The sequence below is a fragment of the Phoenix dactylifera genome, chromosome 11, assembly GCF_009389715.1.
Source record: "Phoenix dactylifera cultivar Barhee BC4 chromosome 11, palm_55x_up_171113_PBpolish2nd_filt_p, whole genome shotgun sequence".
NCBI lineage: Eukaryota > Viridiplantae > Streptophyta > Magnoliopsida > Arecales > Arecaceae > Phoenix > Phoenix dactylifera.
This window is the reverse complement of record NC_052402.1, coordinates 17,966,621-17,984,215: the sequence shown is the minus strand read 5'-3', so window position 1 is coordinate 17,984,215 and position 17,595 is coordinate 17,966,621. Positions and strand designations below refer to the sequence as shown.

At 42.9% G+C, this 17,595-nt stretch overlaps 2 protein-coding genes across 2 annotated transcripts; both read right to left on the bottom strand.

The window, feature by feature from the left end:
• Positions 1-828: 828 nt before the first annotated feature.
• On the bottom strand, positions 829-8,795 carry LOC103723978 (receptor-like serine/threonine-protein kinase SD1-8). The gene is made up of 11 exons (XM_026800302.2): positions 8,729-8,795; positions 8,268-8,505; positions 8,035-8,185; positions 7,652-7,930; positions 4,334-5,615; positions 3,244-3,378; positions 2,934-3,142; positions 2,497-2,707; positions 1,956-2,193; positions 1,692-1,842; positions 829-1,597 (listed from the first exon to the last, which is right to left on the bottom strand). The coding sequence occupies exons 1-11, from the start codon at positions 8,778-8,780 to the stop codon at positions 1,301-1,303; spliced, it is 3,243 nt and encodes a 1,080-aa protein (XP_026656103.2). The 5' UTR covers positions 8,781-8,795; the 3' UTR covers positions 829-1,300.
• Positions 8,796-9,046: 251 nt separating this feature from the next.
• Positions 9,047-13,103, bottom strand: LOC120112555 (S-locus-specific glycoprotein S13-like). Its single transcript, XM_039132131.1, has 4 exons — positions 12,999-13,103; positions 10,674-11,941; positions 9,522-9,526; positions 9,047-9,396 (listed from the first exon to the last, which is right to left on the bottom strand). Exons 1-4 carry the CDS (start codon positions 13,101-13,103, stop codon positions 9,047-9,049), a joined length of 1,728 nt encoding a protein of 575 aa, XP_038988059.1.
• Between the last annotated feature and the right edge of the window lie 4,492 nt (positions 13,104-17,595).

Below are 17,595 nucleotides of genomic sequence, written 5' to 3'. Positions count from 1 at the left end.
TGGACCTCACCATTATAAATAGAGGCAAACTATCCCAATTTTCTGATCATCAATAAAAGGAAATAGGATTTAAACCATTCTTTCTCTATTTTTTTCATTTTTTTATTTTTTTTTAGGCATTTGAATTGAATGGGTTGAGAAAATTTTCGCTCTCCTGATGGAGCGGAATGCATATAAAATTTACGGATAAAGACAAATGGGTAGAACAATTTAAAGTAAATTAGTTGCTTTGCCTAATTATAAGCTCATATAGTGAGTAATAAGCACTACTAAAAATATTTTTTTTTGTCCTATCAAAAAAAAAATATATACTTCTTTTCAAGAAGCAGGAAGCAAAATTTTTGAAGTATCCTATTTAAGATTTTTTTTAAGAAAAATCTTACTTTAGTAGTACTTTTCATCTTCAGCTCTATACAAATTGCAATTCCATTGAAATATTTTCCTCACAGTTGCTTTCCAGAAATGCTCTTTTGAGAACTTCTTCCTCTTTTTAGCAAAAAAAAAAAGAACCTCTTCCTCCAAAAAGGCAAAAAGGGGCGCTTTGTAAATAACTGGATTGTGCTCAATAAGCTCATGGAACCTGCATGGGCATTTATTTCTAGCTTTCAAGTTAAATTCCTTTGGAGAAAATTGAAGCAGGGGATCTGATATCAACTGATGTGGAAAACTAACCATTTCTACTAGAATTTTGCAGTTGAAAAGATTGAGCATTGTCAACAGGCAGCTGCTTGTAAGTGTTCCATAATTCTATTATTCAACTCTAGGATTTCATAGACAGAATAGGATCTTTGAACCAAATAAACACAATAGAAAGCACGAGGCATATCAACATTGCTGGATCCTCTGATACTCTAATGAAGATCACCATCTGTTCAAAGATTTTATAATAATACTATCAACCTAATAGTTTTGAAAAGATGGCATAGTCTTTCTGAGGAAAATAGTGGAAACAGAGAGAAGCAAATAGGAACAATTACAGAGAGGCACCAAATGTACCAGAGATACATAGTTATCCAAGACTAGCAAGAAAGAACTTCTATGTCCTCTGTCTCTGTTTCACTTGCAGCATACTCCTTTCATGCAGTAAACTTTCATATTCCAATCAGTAAGTTGAGGAAGTAAAGTACTACTCTTAATGTAACACATTCACTTTATCTTTCAGCAGCAAAAATATACAGGCAGGAGACATCTCTTTTGAACTGTCACATAAGTGAGCGTGAGACATTAGGTAATCTTTCTTAGCCAAAGGCTACCTAGTTCCACACTGGCATTGACCTTCATCTAATGATAGGCCAGTCCTCTAACGACCTGATAACATTGTCACTGTTATTTCATTAACAGTGCAACTCGAAGACCATTCCGTATCTGTTGCACTTCTCTCGCTACAATAACCAGGCTGCTTTGGTAGTGGTAGCATTGCGCTTGCACTACCCAACATCAAAATTACAGTTGACATATGTGGTCTGTCCTCGGCTCTATCCTGAACACATAAGAGGCCCACCTGTATGCATCTAAGTACTTCATTAATGGAATAAGAGTAACCCACTGACTTATCTAGCAGCTCCAAGCTGTTGCCTTCCTTCCATAGTTTCCATGCCTGAAAGTTTTTAAATTAATATTTGAGAATACATGAGCAAGCAGATGGAAGAGACTTTGATAAAACATGAGTCCTATCATTTTTATTTACTTACATGACTAAGGAGGTTGAGGTTGGGCTCAGTACTATAAATGCCTCTGTTCTTCTTGCCACTTATGATTTCAAGGACCAAGACACCGAAACTAAAGACATCTGACTTCACTGAGAAAATACCATCCATGGCATACTCTGGAGACATATACCCACTGCATGACATCACCGAAATTACTAGAAGGAACTTTTTAAAGGAAGTTTATGATGATAAGTTTTCAGGGTCAAAATATACACAACAAAAATATTTATGAAAAATGATGCTTACTATGTTCCCACCACTCTCTTGGTATATGCATCACTCTGATCTCCTCCAAATATTCTTGCCACGCCGAAGTCTGAGATTTTGGGGTTCATGTCTTTATCTAGAAGAACGTTGCTAGCCTTGAGGTCCCTGTGGATGATTCTGAACCTAGAATCCTGATGAAGATAAAGAAGTCCACGGGCAATCCCCACAATGATATTGAAACGTTTTTGCCAAGTCAGGAGTGCACATTTAGTTTTATCTGCACATTAATCAGGCAAATTAACCATTAAATTTGTATAAAAACCTTAAAATTTTCCTTTCCAGTAGCAAAATTTCATATATATAGGTGAACTAAAGCCAACTCCATTCCATTAGACGAACAAAATTATTTTTTAGCACAATTCTATAGCCTAGTTTCCATGAATATCTAAGCGTAAATCACCCAAGTAGGAAAGCTGGAGACTATATATGCTTAGTATTTTGTAATAGTATATCAACATTGTTAACGTTTATTTAAATCCTTCAATCTGATTGAAATTCAAAATAGGTAAGAATGACGAACCGAAGATGATGGTGTCCAGACTTCTATTATGCATGTATTCATAGATTAACATCCTGTCTTCTCCGTGCATGCAACAACCAAGCAGTCTTACAAGATTTACGTGCTGAAGTTTGGCGATCAACATAACCTCATTCTTGAACTCATCAGTGCCTTGTCGTGAATGCCTTGACAACCTCTTCACAGCTATGCCCTGCCCATCTTCAAGTTCACCCTGGTCCATCACAACCAGCATTCATGGGGTCATCATCCAAGAGCATGTCAACTTCTTTAACCAGACAAAAAATAGAAAAAGATACAATGATACGTTGATAAAAATGATAGACACGGTGGGTACAAACTTAGGCTCACATAGAAATTGATTAAATGCTGACATCAGGAATTTTCACAATAGATGATAACCGAATCAAACAAATATTGCAATGAGACGCCTATCATACCTTGTAAACAGCGCCAAAGCCACCCTCGCCAAGCTTATTAGCGATAGAGAAGTCGTCTGTGGCAATCACTATGGTACTTAGTTCGAATAGAGGGAGTTCCAGTTCTTTCCCTCTGTTACCTTCATTTTCTGGGTGGTGGTCTTGAGTAGGACCTAATGCAGTAAGAGCCAAATCAATTGACAACTGCCTTCGCCCACCTAACTTAATACCTGGTTTAGAAGAAATTCATGGAAGTGATGAGTACATGGACTTAGGAAATAGCAACTCCTTGTTCTGTTCTTTTCTGAGAAAAAAACTGGAATAAACTTACTATGTTTTCTGAACTTCTTATGCCAAATGTAACATCCACTTGACACCAACAACAGCAGCCCAGATGTTATACATATAACGATAATAACCGTCGCATGTTTTTTCTTGTTCTGGTCGCCTCCATTTGAGCTTGTGTCTGCATTACTTTGATGGAATCATGAGACAATTTTTGACTCAGTTTAATTCATTTACAATGGTGGAATGTCAAACTTACCATTTTTGCTGTAGTATTTAACTAGATGATTGGTGTATAATAAACAGATACAGCTTAAAAAACAAAGGCTTGATTTCTATCATCTTAGGAAAGACCAAAATTCAACTGCCTTCAGATACGGGAACCATGAATTCAAAGTAGGATGCGATCATCATGTGTGGGTAGAGCAATTTTATCTAGGATGTCTCTCATCAAGAGTATTCAGGAAGGACTTTTAGTTGTCAATTGGACTTGGAAAGGAGATCATCTTTTAGTTTATGTGCGCCGGTCAATTATCTCTGCTCTACCACTTTGTTATTTCTCATTGAAATCTTCCCTTTCTGTACCAACCAGTCTGGATAAGCAATCAGAAAACGTAAGCTAAAGTCAAAATGGTTCACCCAGAGATGAGGTCAAAGTTCTACGGCCATGGCCAATTTTTCTGAACATGAAGTCTAAAGTAATCTTTTCTTTTTTCTTTCTTATGAGAAGAGTCTGGAGTTCTCATGCAGGACAATTAAAGACTATACATCTAGTTCCGAAGGCAAATTAACAGATTCAGTATTGGACAAGAGAAACAAAGCAAGGAAAAATATATCTAACAACTAGAATTTGAAGTGTCCAATTACAAACTTTCGTCTACAAGCCCTAACATCTAAATCAAAAGGAATAACCGGCATTTATTGTTTAGGAAAGCGATTGATGAAGTGAAAAAGGAATGACCACCTTTAAATTGCGCACACTCATCATAAAACCTTACTATTCAGACAACAAAATCCATATAACCTAGAGTTAAACATCTTCAGCTACAGACTCTAATTAAGATGTGTCCTGAGGCAAGATTCAACATGTGTTTAATAACAAGTTAGAGCAAGTAAAAGAAAATCTAAAGACTTACTCAGTTCAGATGCTGCAAGACGAACGTAGAGATCCTGCCCGCCATCAACAAATTGCTTAATATCTATCAGATTACTTCCCCAAATAATACAACCACTTCCTCCTCCACTGATATTAGCAGCTGCATAAGCCACACATGAACAGTTATTCAAGCAGCTTTCCCGACACTGCTCAAGGCTCATGCTCTCATTCACGGTGGAGTTTGAGGTGTCTGGCAACTTGACATCAGTGAGTTTTAGAAACCCATCTCCTTGGCAATCCAACCTTGTCTTCCGCACGCACCCATCACGCCCATCTCTGAGATTCCAGTTTTGTGGCGACTTGGGATCGAATCCATGAATACAGTTGCAGATTGGCGAGTCGTTCGAGTTACAAATGCCATAGGGGCCACACTGAGCGTAATAATCGCATTGGTCCCTTGGCATGGACCAATAGAGGCTCCACCCTAATGTTGAATTAAACCAGACGTATCGTTGAATCATCGATTGGTTCAGCATAAACCTGGAGATGATCGAGCTGTCCGCAACTTGATACATGTAATATATTTCATGCGAGTTATCGACAAATTCAAAGGTGAAGTAGCTGTCAGAGTCCATCTCAGGCTCACCACTGAATCGAATCCCGTTCCAAGGACCATTTCGATACTCTTTCGTCGATCCCTTCCATATGAAGAATTCCGGCGATCCATGGGGATCGAGCTTGAAGGAGTAGTCCCCAGGTGAAGGGTCATCGGTGCTCTTCCATGTGGTAAGATATCGGTCGAGACCAGTTGTTAAATCCAATCCAAGTTTCATTCCTGGAAGCAACGTATCGCATGGGTAGTCGAAACTCTGCCACAAGAAGCTATATGAATCACTGTTACCTTCTTTCAGAACAAAATTCCCGGTATCTAAGAGCTGTGCCACCGGACTGCTTGCTTTCGATGAATTCGTCGACCAGAAAACCTTGGCTGTCTGGTTGGAGAGGATGAGATTTCCATCGCTGCTGATGTTTAGACTTCCAGTACGGTCGGTAAGCGGAGCTTCTCTGTTGGCAACCCAAACAACTGTATGAGTTGAGATATTCTTGTACCAAATGCCCAAGTATTTATTCTTCGAATTGCCCCGGCTGAAGAAGCCTAATTCAAAGTTCCCACCTGCTGAAACCAAAGTTTCGCCATCGCTGAGCGGTGTGCTCGGGGTGATGGTATCTCCTGCAATGGAGGGAGACAAGAGGCTACAGAGGAAAAGAAGAGAAAGTGGCCAAGCCTTCATGGCTTTCACTTGCTTATTCCTGTGGTATTCCTGCGGCATGGTTTTATATCTACCATAAGCAGGTTCAGTAGGCCAGTTTTGACTCGAATTCTGATGGGCTTCTGGAAGTGCAGCTGCCTTCCTTTACTGCCTCAAGTTTCCGGTAGGTTGAAAATTCTAAAACTTTCCCGTTGCATGTATCTTGTGGGTTTCTTTCTTTGTTTGCTTTTTTGTTTTTTCTATTTTAAAACTCAGCGAACTTCTTGATCCGATGTTGAATTTTCTGTCTGGATGGAATCTACGTTTTTTGACTAGGGGAAGACGTAGAGCAAAGAGTTGACTTGCCATAAATGAATTTTTTTTCCATTCTTTCGAACGCTTGGACTTCGTCAAAACAACTTATAACGGAAGTTAAACCATCATTCTTCTTTGTACTGGAAAAAGAAAAAGTTGATCTTCCTGCCGTGCTTTTTCCTCGGCTGATATGCGGTTGATGTCTCTTCTACATAACATGAAGATTATCGTGTAACTCGTCGGCTTCCCATATTTTGTTCACTGAATTTTTTGAGTAATTAAAAATTTATGCACAGGCCTTACAATTTTTAATTTATGTACCGTGTAACCTCCCATTTTAATGAAATAATAATAATAATAATAATAATAATAATGTTCGGAAGCGACGTCAGAGTAAGGCATTTCATGTCCTTTTTCTAATAAATTAACTGAAAACAACTTTTAGTCATCATTTATATAGATCAGGTCAGACATTCTATTTTAAATGTCTTGTGGATCACAAAACCTCAATTCTGTCAGACAAATTTCCACACCGTATTGGAAACATCATGAATACATTTATCGATGGACCTCCATGCCCAATTGACTTGATATGGCGACAACCTTTATGATACGTTTCATTTTTTAAGAAGTTGGGTGAGTTAATTGAGTTCCATCTCCAATGACAGGGGCATAACTATAAAACTAGTAAAAGGTTTAGTCAATATTTGAATGGGAAGAGTTATGTCGTTCCATTCACAAACAAAAATCTGGAACTAAATGCCTTTTTTCTGAGAAGGGATTGATTTGAGATTCAAGTGGAAGAAAGGAAAGCACGCGTCGGAAAAGTTATTTGAATCACCTAACATTGGGTGGCTTAATGCTTCCCTTTATCTCAAAAAAAAAGAAAAAAAAAAGAATTACTCGATCTCTCAAAGATGCTGTCATCATTTAAAATACAAGATAAAATACTTGATGAGTGTTTCAATCTGTTCTCGGCTTCGCTCGATTCTTTTGGGTTCTGATAGGTGAAAAAGTTGGAAGTCCTGGAATATGATGTCTTCTCTCTCTGTTTTTATTTTTATTTGATTTTATTCTTTCTTTGAAGAAGGGCTATGCCAACTGACATTATTAAAAAGAAAAGAGGTTAACAAGAAGATGATGCAGAAAGTGTGAGGATCCGTGCAGACGTATATTTAGTCTCACATTGGTTATTCACTGAGTAGTTCTTGGGTACTTATACAGAATCAAAGAACCCAAATAATACTTTCTGGCTAGCCATTTTAGGTGAGGTCTTGAGTTGTTACAAATGGTATCAAAGTGGATCCGATCCATAACCTATGTGAACTAGGGGATACTGTAGCACAGATTCATTGAGGCTGACCATAAGCCGATCGTGGTGTTTGTGATTAGATTTGAATGGATTTAAACCCTTAGCCTGACGAGGACGTTAGGCTTAAATGAGGGGAGTATGTGAGGATCCATGCGGACGTGTGTTTAGTCCCATGTTGGTTATTTGTTGGGTAGTTCTTGAATACTTATATAGGATCAAGAAACCCAAATATAATACCTTCTGGCTAGCCATTTTGGGTGAGGTCTTAGGTTGTTGCAGAAAGAGGGAAAGAATTTAGGAGCTGTTACTGTAGAAGGAAGGAAAACATCAATACTAATTCAAATCTAGAGATTTTTGAACAGCATGATACATTCAAGAAGAGTTACTAATATTCCCTCAACAAGGAAAAGGGAAGAACGTATCAACAGAGGCAGTGTGCTTTAACTAAATATAAGGAAAATAAACTCTATCTAGCCCGCACCGTTGTTACTGTTATATAATTCACACTGTGCCTAGATGTTATGATATCAATGGAGCCTCTTCCAGTGCTGAAACCAGGTTCCTTTGGTTCTGCCAGTGTAGCATTTTCACTAGCCAACATCATGGTAACTGAGGACATCATTGGTCTATCTCTGGGTTGCTCTTGAACGCATAAGAGAGCCACTTGGATGCATCTCAGGACTTCAGAAATGTTATGCAAGTCCTCCAAAGATTCATCGAGCAACTCGAAGCTCTTTCCTTCCTTCCACAGCTTCCAAGCCTAAAACAAATTCCATAGTTTCTTGTGATGCATGTAGAACCATGCTTGCCAAAAGATATGTTGCGTTGACATAAAATAAAAAGGCTATTTTTCCTTGCACTTACATATGTAATGAGGTTTGATTGTGGCTCAGATTGGTAAAATCCTTTGTTTCTTTTGCCGCTGATGATTTCTAATACTAAAACGCCAAAGCTAAAGACATCAAGTTTTATGGATAATATGCCGTCCATTGCATACTCAGGAGACATATATCCACTGCATCATTAGAAGAAAATAGTTAGAGGGTCATGCAAACAGTCATTTAATGATTGGAAAATCTTTGAAAAATGGTACTTACAATGTCCCCACCACTTTGCGGGTATGTGCATCAGTCTGATCATCTCCAAATACTCTTGCCGTTCCAAAATCTGAGATTTTGGGGTTCATCTCTCTATCGAGCAAGACATTGGCAGCTTTTAGGTCCCTGTGTATTATTCTAAATCTAGAATCTTGATGAAGATAGAGAAGTCCACGCACGATCCCTAGTATGATGGCGAAGCGATTTTGCCAACTCAACAATGAACGTTTTCCTTCATCTGCCAATGTTTCAAGTGACATTAACATAATTTAGGGTTTCAATGTATGCTTCAATTCAAGAATGTGAATAGCAGCCAAATGCAGGCATTATTATTGTGAGGCTTAGTGACAGAATGTTAATGGATATTTTGCTAGCATGTAGTTATGAAGCTGACTGTCATGTGGCTTATGTCTTCTAACTTTCTACTAGTTAATATGAAGGAAGAAGTGTGAAGCACAAACCAAATATAAAGGTGTCTAAGCTTCGGTTATGCATGTATTCATAGATTAGCATCCTTTCTCCTCCATGAATGCAGCAACCTAGAAGCCGCACAAGATTTCTGTGCTGAAGTTTAGCAATCAATATAACCTCATTTTTGAATTCGTCAAGTCCTTGTGATGAATTTTCAGATAGCCTTTTCACAGCTATGTCCTGCCCATTTTTGAGCTTGCCCTGTCCAATGTCAATCCACAAGTTGATGATGATGTCTTTTTTTTTTTCAAAATTCATTCGATTCAATAAGAAAAAATTGCTCTTATATGTAGAGTGAGTATTTGAGATCACATTGCTACCTGATAAACATGGCCAAATCCACCCTCTCCAATTTTATTTTCGATGGCGAAGTTGTTCGTCGCAGCCAATATGGTCTCAACATCAAAGAATGGAACATCTAGTTCTTTGCAAGCACTTATCTCATCATCTGAACAATGCCTTTTTGCTTGGAAAGCAGTTGGTTCACGTCCACCGAATGAGGGTAAAGATGTTCTACGACGGCGGCGGTTGACCGTGCCATTCAAAACACAACGGCCACCAATCCCCAAGAGAAGCAACCCAGAAAATATCAATACAGTGACAATTACCACTTTTTTCTTGTTTGAATTCCTTCTACTTTGCCCTGAATTCATATTAGCTAAAGCAAACAAGAATCAATTAGTTTTACCATACACAACTAGTTCTAGCAATATGGCATCTAGAGATGTCCCCAAGAAGGTTTCTGTGGCGTACAATTTTCTTTAAAATAGTATTTCATCATACCTTGCCTTCAAAAACATAAAAACAAAAAACAAATCGTCCAACTAAAGCATATTTAATAAAGGTGGTCAAAGACTCCAAAGGTGATACCACTCCCCAAGGATCCTTGCTTCGGTGGTGAAGGATCAAGTTTCAATATGGATGTCAATGGGCCAGGCTGGCTTGAACAACCCGAAGACCCGGCCCGGAGAAAACCGGGCCCGGGTTAAGGGCAGCGGCCAGGTTTAGGCCTGGAAATAAAAGCCGACAATATTTTCGGGCTGAACCTGGGATGGGTAAGTGGGACAAGGAATGGCCTGTTTCGAGTCCAGACCGGCCCGGAAATATATCTCGACTCAGGGTAGGGCTACAGCCTGATACCTCTGGGCCTGCGTGCTGGGCTCGGACGTGAGCTTTGCACTTTGGGATAGCTTCAGGCCTAGTTCTGTCCTAACCCATTGTCACCCCTAAATGCAGGTGTAAAGTTGGTTTTGACCTGATGTCATTTATTCCTGAAGAAAGAATTCATTACATGGACATTACTTCTCCTATTTAACATTTTTTTTTTTTGAGCAATAAAGCCATGCGCCCTATCCTATATTTAATAATTGAATGAATAATTAAATACTCCAAAAAAAACACGAGTTACACGATGGACCATTAGATTATGGAGTGTTCGTCTTGCTGGTCTACCCGTGACTACTTTGAGGTGTTCCTGGATACCATCTCTTAAAGTACTCCCAAAGACAGCTTTTTTCCACGGTTTAGGCTACTTAATGTGCACCATAGTACATGACTTTCCTTTTCGAATCAACCATTGAAGAAAGCTTAATTTTTATGCAATAAAAGAAATAATAAAGTGTCGAATGAATCTTTGATTGAAGTCTGTCTATAGGCAAAAGCTAAAATTCTGAAATCAAGCATCAAGCGCCACCTTGCAATTTTCAAAATTGAAACAAGGGAAATATAATAACTCTCAAAATTGAAACAAGCTAGGGAAGTATAATAATAACTAGTAACGTACAGGCATTTAATAAGAGCATATCGTCATTCATCAAACAGCATATAAACATATCTATAACATAAAAGCAAAGCAAATAATCTTGTTCTTACCAAGAAAGAAAAATGAAGTAGAGCTACAGAGAGAAAATTAAGCAATATATGAAGTTATGGTACATGCCTAGTTCTGATGCCGCAAGCCTTACATGAAGATCTTGCCCAGCGTCCACAAAATTCCTGAGGTCTATCAGATCAGTGGCCCAAATGATACAACCGCTCAGCGCTCCGCTGATGTTAGCGCTAGCATAAGCCCTGCAAGAACAATTCTTCAAGCAACTTTCCCTGCACTCGTCGAGGCTCATGCTCTTATCCACGGTGGCACTCGTGGTGTCTGGCAACTTCATATTACTCACCGTTACAAATCCGTCTCCCTTGCAGTCCAAACGAGTAATCCTCACGCACCCATCAGAGCCATCTCTCAGAATCCACTTTTGCGTTGATTTTGGCTGGAATCCTTTCAGGCAGCTACAAGTAGGTGAAGGATTAGAATTGCAGACACCGAAAGGACCACACGCCGCATAACGATCACACTGGTCATTCGGATCCGACCAGAAGACGTGCCAATCTTGGATGGCGTCGAGCCACACGAAACGTTGGAGCTGACCGGATGTAGTCACCACCAACCTCGAAACAACGGAGCTGTTGTTTATCTCACACGTGTAGTAGATCTCATCCTGGTTAGAGATGAAAATGAAACGGAAATTTTGATCAGATTTCAGCTGGGGAACGCCGCTGAATTCAAGCCCGTTCCATGGGCCGCTTGCATGAATCTTTGTAGACTCCCTATATAGGAACAATTCCGGCGATCCATGGGGATCCAACTTGAACGAGTAGTACCCCGGTGACGGGTCATCGGAGCTCTTCCATGAACTAATGTACCGGTTGAGCCCCGTCTTCAGATTCCATCCAAGCTTCATGCCGGGCAGCAACGTATCCGAAGGGTAGTCGAAGCTCTGCCAAGCAATGCTTTCTTCTGCTCTAAGGACAAAGTTTCCAGAATCTAAGAGCTGTGCTACTGGATTACTGGCACTTGCTGTCGAGTCCGAAGTCCAGACAACTTTGGCTACGCCATTGAGTAGGACTAGACTCCCATCTTTGCGGATCTTTACAACTCCAGTGGAATCTGTGAGAGGACTGGCTCGATTGGCGACCCATACGATTGTGGGAACTGGAATTTTCTTGTACCATATGCCCAAGTATCTGTTAAGTGTATTACCTGGGCTGAAAAAGCCAAGCTCGAAGATTCCACCAGCCGAGACCAGAGTTTGGCCGTCGAGGAGTGATGTGGTTGGAGTCAAGGAGTCTCCGGCAATTGAAGGTGAGAAGAGAGTGAAAACGAGGAGAAGAGGGAATGACCATCTCTTCATGTTTCCTCGTATAACGGACTGTAACAAAGCCAAACTCTCAGTTTTTCTTACAAATAAGCAAAGAAACCGCTACCCGAAGAGCATGTCCGGAAACTAATTAAGCTGGGGGTTGGTGTTCTAATTAAAGTTACGTGCCCCATGCGAGTCCATGCATCCCTCCAGTTTTGGCCCAGTAGTAGACATGTTTACATTACCTTTTGGGAAATAGCGAAAAGCAATGCCCATGTTTACACTACGTGCTGGCATGACCTGCGTGTGACTGATCATCCGCTCATGAGTCACGCTTGTGAGCGCGGTGATAAAATGACATGTCAGCATGTGAATCCTACGAACAAGAGCCTGACGGGAAAACATTATTGGGTTGTAGCACATCATGATGGCTTTTAACGGATGATGGCAGAAGGATGAATCCCCTCATCACTTACCTTCCATGCATGCAATGCTCCGTCCGGGTTACACTGACTTTGACTGATTGAGGTCAGCTTCTCGTTCCACCAAATCTGCCATGAAATGGTTGGGACATTGGTCGGCTCGACCCCATCTCCTTTCTTTACGAAAACGTCGACTCTAGACTGATACTGATAGGGTAAAGAAAAGAATGCCACCAACCACAATTTCTACTTTACAAAGTCATTTGTTCAAACAGTGTTGCTCGCACTCCCGTCTTCTCCTTGGCGTTCCCCCTTCGCCTTTGTAAAGGCCTTGTCCGTTAGACCGGCTCATGATGGCTTAGACCGGCCTAGATTGGCTTGGACCGGAAAGTTGAGTTGCTTAAGAAAGACTCCCAATCACCACGGTGGGCTGGGGTGGCGCGGGGGGCTCCGCCTCAACCGGAGATGGTATGCCACCGGTTCACCGAGGAGGAACTGGTTGAACGTGAGTGACGGTTTCCTCGGGTGGTGATCTTGCCGACGGAAAGGATGATGCAGGCGAGGAGTGATTGGGAGGGGAGGGCTATGCACGCCAAGAGTCTAGGGGGGCGCGTTCCGGCAGAGGTGGTAGCTCGCGACCTCAAAGGTCGGGCAAAGCTTCAGCTACCGATGGAGGTTCTCCCAATGGCGAAGGGCCTTCTGACCATTGGCTTCGGATCAGGGGAGGAGCGGGCGGCGGCGATGGCAGCTGCCCCGTGGTTAGTGGGGGGCCAGTTGATGGCGATGGAAGAGTGGTGACCAGACTTCATCTCGGGCACCCAGTCGGTTAGCCAGACAATAGTTTGGATTAGGTTATCGGGTCTACCATTGGAGTATTGGGACAGTGCATCAATCCTGGAGATGGTGGCGGAAGCGGAAAGGCCGGTGGCGCTCGATGCGGTGTCGAGTGAAAGGCGGAGGATCGGCTATGCCCGTGCCAAGGTCGAGGTCGACGCCGGCCTTCCTCTAGTACGTGGCATGCTGGTTCAGTGGGGGAAAAAGAGGTTTTGGCAGGCCTTCGTTTACGAAGACCTGTCGAGCCTATGCTAACTCTGTGCCCACGCCGGACACTAGGCAGCTGAGTGTCGGTTCTGCGAGGTGGGAGGGAGATCAGACTTGGAGGTTATTGGGGATCCCAGCGGCTCTTCAACGGCAATGGTGGGGAACTCATCCGGGGGGAGCAGGCTGAGGGTGTTCGGTCCCTGGATGACCACTTCCAGAGTTCTGGCGCAGCGAGGAGGAGGTGCAGCTAGGGTTGCAGCGAGGTCGAAGGGGAGGGTGAGTACCCAAACTGAGCCAACCCGGAGACCAGTTCATGCCAACTCGGGACCGAGTCTGGCCAAGGGAGGGCTGAGCGAGCCTCAGTCATCGCCGGACTCCGAGGGCTAGCGGAAGCCCAAGAAGATTGCATGGCGTACTTCGCCAGAGAAGGGAACAGAGGGTTGTTGGGATGCCGTGCATGCTGCAGAAAATCAAATCTGCAGCGGAAGAAGCACACACGACGCCATTCATCGCATGAACACATTTTAAAACCGTTCGTAGATAGATTAGGATTAATTGCATTAGATAAGGAAGATCAGATCTTCACCTTGTGTGAGTAGATGTTCACCGCAATCTAATGATCGTGGTAATGTTGAAAGGCTCGCTTAAAGCCGCACACGCGTTCGGCCTCTACAGGTATCCACATGAGGTAGAGGGCCAATTCAAGCATCTGAATCTCTCTGGGGTGCTAGCTCCCTTGCAGAGATTGCTTTTGATAGCTGAATCTCTCTCTCGTTTTTAGCAACCAACACTTTGATTGCTCCCTCTTGAGGAAAAAGAAGAGGAGAGGGGAGAAGAAAAGGAGAAACACTTGCTGCCTTTTCTTCTTTGCGGTGCAAGAAGGAATAGGGGAGAGGGATGGAGGCCGCACGTCATACCAAAAAACTAAAGGACCAAGTACCGTACCGGTTCGATACCGATATCCAGTATGGGTGGCGTACTGACACTCGGTATACCAAAAAAATTACATACCATACGATACTGACACTGTACTAGTATGGTACCCGTACGAGGTCTAGTACTGAGATGGGGAATCTTAGCTCCACCCAAATCTGGCGAGCCCTAAACTTTCTTCACCCGATGAAGTTGGGAAAGGAGACAGACTCTCGTTAGTAGTCTACCTCCCCCGCCTCATGTGCAAGGCATGTGTGAGGGAATTGGTCTAGGCTTCTTCTTTTTTTTTTTCATTGGTTTTACTCGATTCAAACCTAGGTTCTCAAATTCGCACCACCCCCCCCGCCCAAAAAAAAAAAAAAAATCTTCAAATTGACTTGCCAGAGGATTTCACACCTTGAGGGTACGTACTTAGCCTCCATCTCATCATGAACTTCTAGGTAGCCCCCAATCAATGTCATTGCATAAGATGGCTCCTTGTGCTAATCTGAATTCGTTACTCTTTATCTTTTCTAACAATCCACCAATATCTTAATCCTTGATAAGACCACTATATTTCTCTACCAAATGAATCAACTGCTCTTTGTCTTACCAAGCTATTACAGAATCATAACATGCCCGATCTATTCACAGCAAAAGTAGACCACTAAAGCATAGGAAGCTTCTCATGATCTATAACCTTCTAAACCCACCATATTTTCGCTGTGCTGCTCTAATTGAAACTCACCAAAATTTCTAGGTCCGCTAAATATTTTCCAACCAAAATACTACTCTATGCTGAAATCAAAAAGATCCAAAATTTATCAAACCCCACTAATTATAACTTGAGACACAAATTGTCTAACCCTTCTACACTAGACCTTACAGATTATTTCTATCATAATCTCAAATGATCTTAAACCTATGCTCTGATGCCAGTGGATTGGGTCATTTCTCTTTGCGCGCGCGCGCGCGCGCGCGCGAGAGAGAGAGAGAGAGAGAGAGAGAGAGAGAGAGAGATAGCAACTATTCAAAGCATGCTTAGAAGTTAGATGAGGTTAATTCTACTAGAGGACTAGGTTCTACAAGAGGATTGGGTCAATGCCCGGTAACTTTTGGTAGATCGGCCTGCTACAATATAAATCAGGTCCATGAAGGTGTTTGGACAGGTGAGGGAGACATGGCTTGCACTCTTGGAAAAAACAACTTGGGCGCCAAAGGCCATAGTCATTCGAGAAGATGGGCCTTGTCAGTCAACCTCGATAATAGATGCAGGACACCCCTTAGCATTCAAAGGCCTTATGATGATTGAATCATGCGTAAGAAATTTTGTTCTTTTGCAAGCTACAATAAAAAATCAGTCCAAGATAAGAACATTTGTCGTGAGGTCCGTTGGCCGACTAGCTAGAAGTTTAGATAATTGTTGTCGCATCTCGAGTTTGTAGGACTTGATCAATTGCACACAATCACAAGCCCTTGGTGGACGGCTTTCTAATGGTATGTCAAAAGGGTTTTCTTTCCTTAAAGAAAAAAGTCTATTTATTTATTAGAAATGTTGCTTTCAGTAGGCCTAATTCATGTTCGATACAAAAACTCTTAGATGGGTTGCTGTCTACATGGCTACAACCTTATTAGCTAGAAAGAGATTTGAACAAAGATTAAGTAAGAATAACTATGCTTTAAAAAAAATGATGGAGAATATCTATCCAAAAAAACAAAGATCATTGCAGCAAATTCTTGTTTGACATGCATATTGTAAGTGAATTAGGTCAAATGAGGTTTTTCACTTCTAGAGGAGTCTCCTATAAAAAGGGGGTCTCCAAGGTATCATTCATATTATTAACAAAGTAGATTCTAGTTACACTGATGGATTTTCTGATCAAACGTTTTCCCCATACCTCTATAGAACTGCACAGGATGAGCACTGTTGGGGGAATGCAGCTTCCCCCCTTAGTACATGAGAACCTCGTCACCAGAAGACCGCATGACAGCCGACCTTGGACGGCCGAGGTCGGCGTCCGACCTCGGCACTTCCGATCCGGAGACCTCCCGACCTCGGAGGTCCGTCCTCGCCGCCCACCTACTACGGTTGTACCCTTCCGAAGTCTGGCCAGGGGCCATACCCTGCCACCGCCTCCAGCATTTAATACGCATGATCTCTGCAAACCCACAGTACACTCAACAATTAATGCATATCTCCGACTCACTCAACAATTAATGCATATCTCTGACTCACTCAACAATTAATGCGCGTGGCTCCTGTTACCTACGGATCCTCAGCTCTCCACGGCAAATCGGCTCAGCAAGGTCCAGTCGGCCGTGATAACTTTCTGATCCCGACCTCACCTCCGACATCAAGGCAATGATTCACCTGATCGCGCGCCAGCTCAAGCAACGTGCTGAGTCGTACGACGGCCTCGACCTATCACATCACAGGTAATCCGACCCCCCTATAAAAATGGGACCCTTCCTTCCCGAGGGGGTTGGACGGAGAAAAACTCAGCAAAAAATATATCTTCCTCCTCTCTAAAAAACTAAGCCCCCCCTCTGACTTAAGCATTGGAGGGCCGGCGCCGGAAGACCCGGCCACCGGCTTTTTTGCAGGCACTCTTATGGAGAACGCCGCTCGCCGACGGACCGCCACCCACCAGTGCCCACCGGAGCTCCCCCTCCTCAGCCGACGGCCACCCCCGGGTCCAATTTCCAGCAACAGTTGGCGCTAGAGGAAGGGCCCGAGTCGCGATCATGAAGCTGAGAAGTAAGGGAGCTTCCAATATTTTCCGGCGTCCCTCGCAGAGTCCTGGACACTCCGTCCAGAATTTGCCTACTCCGGCTGACCCGGTTCCTCAGGTCCAGCCGGAACAATTCAACGCCCTGGTGCAGCAAGTCCAAGCCTTGGCCGCTGCCGTTCAAGGTCTGTGGCGTGAGGAAGCCTTACCTACGCTCCCCCCACAGGCCCAGATCCCGCCGGAGTTTCCTCCCAACGGCCCGATTCTCCAAGGCCAGAACCTTCATGGCTCTTCCAGGGCCAACAACGAAGGGTGGGTGTCCCTCCAGAGAGAGCTGCCGGGGGGAAGTCTCAACAGAAGACCCCAACTCTCCGAAGCCGAGTCGGCCCCGGTCCACCGTGAGCTGGAGCAAACCACGATGACAATTCTCCGGATTGGAGAGCTCGACAGGAAAGTCGAGCACCTGAAGCGCCAGATCGAAGCGCTCCACAGCAAGAAGGCAAGACAGGAGGGGGATTTCGAATTCACCACCAAGTCCCCCTTCTTCCGCCAAATCGAGGATGAGCCGGTCCCCTCGAGGTTCAAGATGCCTCAAGTGGAGCCCTACAGCGGAACTACC

Bases quoted from the DNA above. Each gene is read 5' to 3' on its own strand.
- LOC120112555 (XM_039132131.1), bottom strand. From the start codon at position 13,103: ATGAAGTCTGGTCACCACTCTTCCATCGCCATCAACTGGCCCCCCACT. The intron at 11,942-12,998 runs GTCAGAAGGCCC...GCTTTGTTACAG, and splicing joins CCCCTGATCCGAAGCCAATG to TCCGTTATACGAGGAAACAT.
- LOC103723978 (XM_026800302.2), bottom strand. From the start codon at position 8,780: ATGCTAATCTATGAATACATGCATAACCGAAGCTTAGACACCTTTATA. The intron at 3,143-3,243 runs GTAAGTTTATTC...CTTCTAAACCAG, and splicing joins TAAGAAGTTCAGAAAACATA to GTATTAAGTTAGGTGGGCGA. The intron at 2,708-2,933 runs GTATGATAGGCG...GTGATGGACCAG, and splicing joins GCTTTGGCGCTGTTTACAAG to GGTGAACTTGAAGATGGGCA.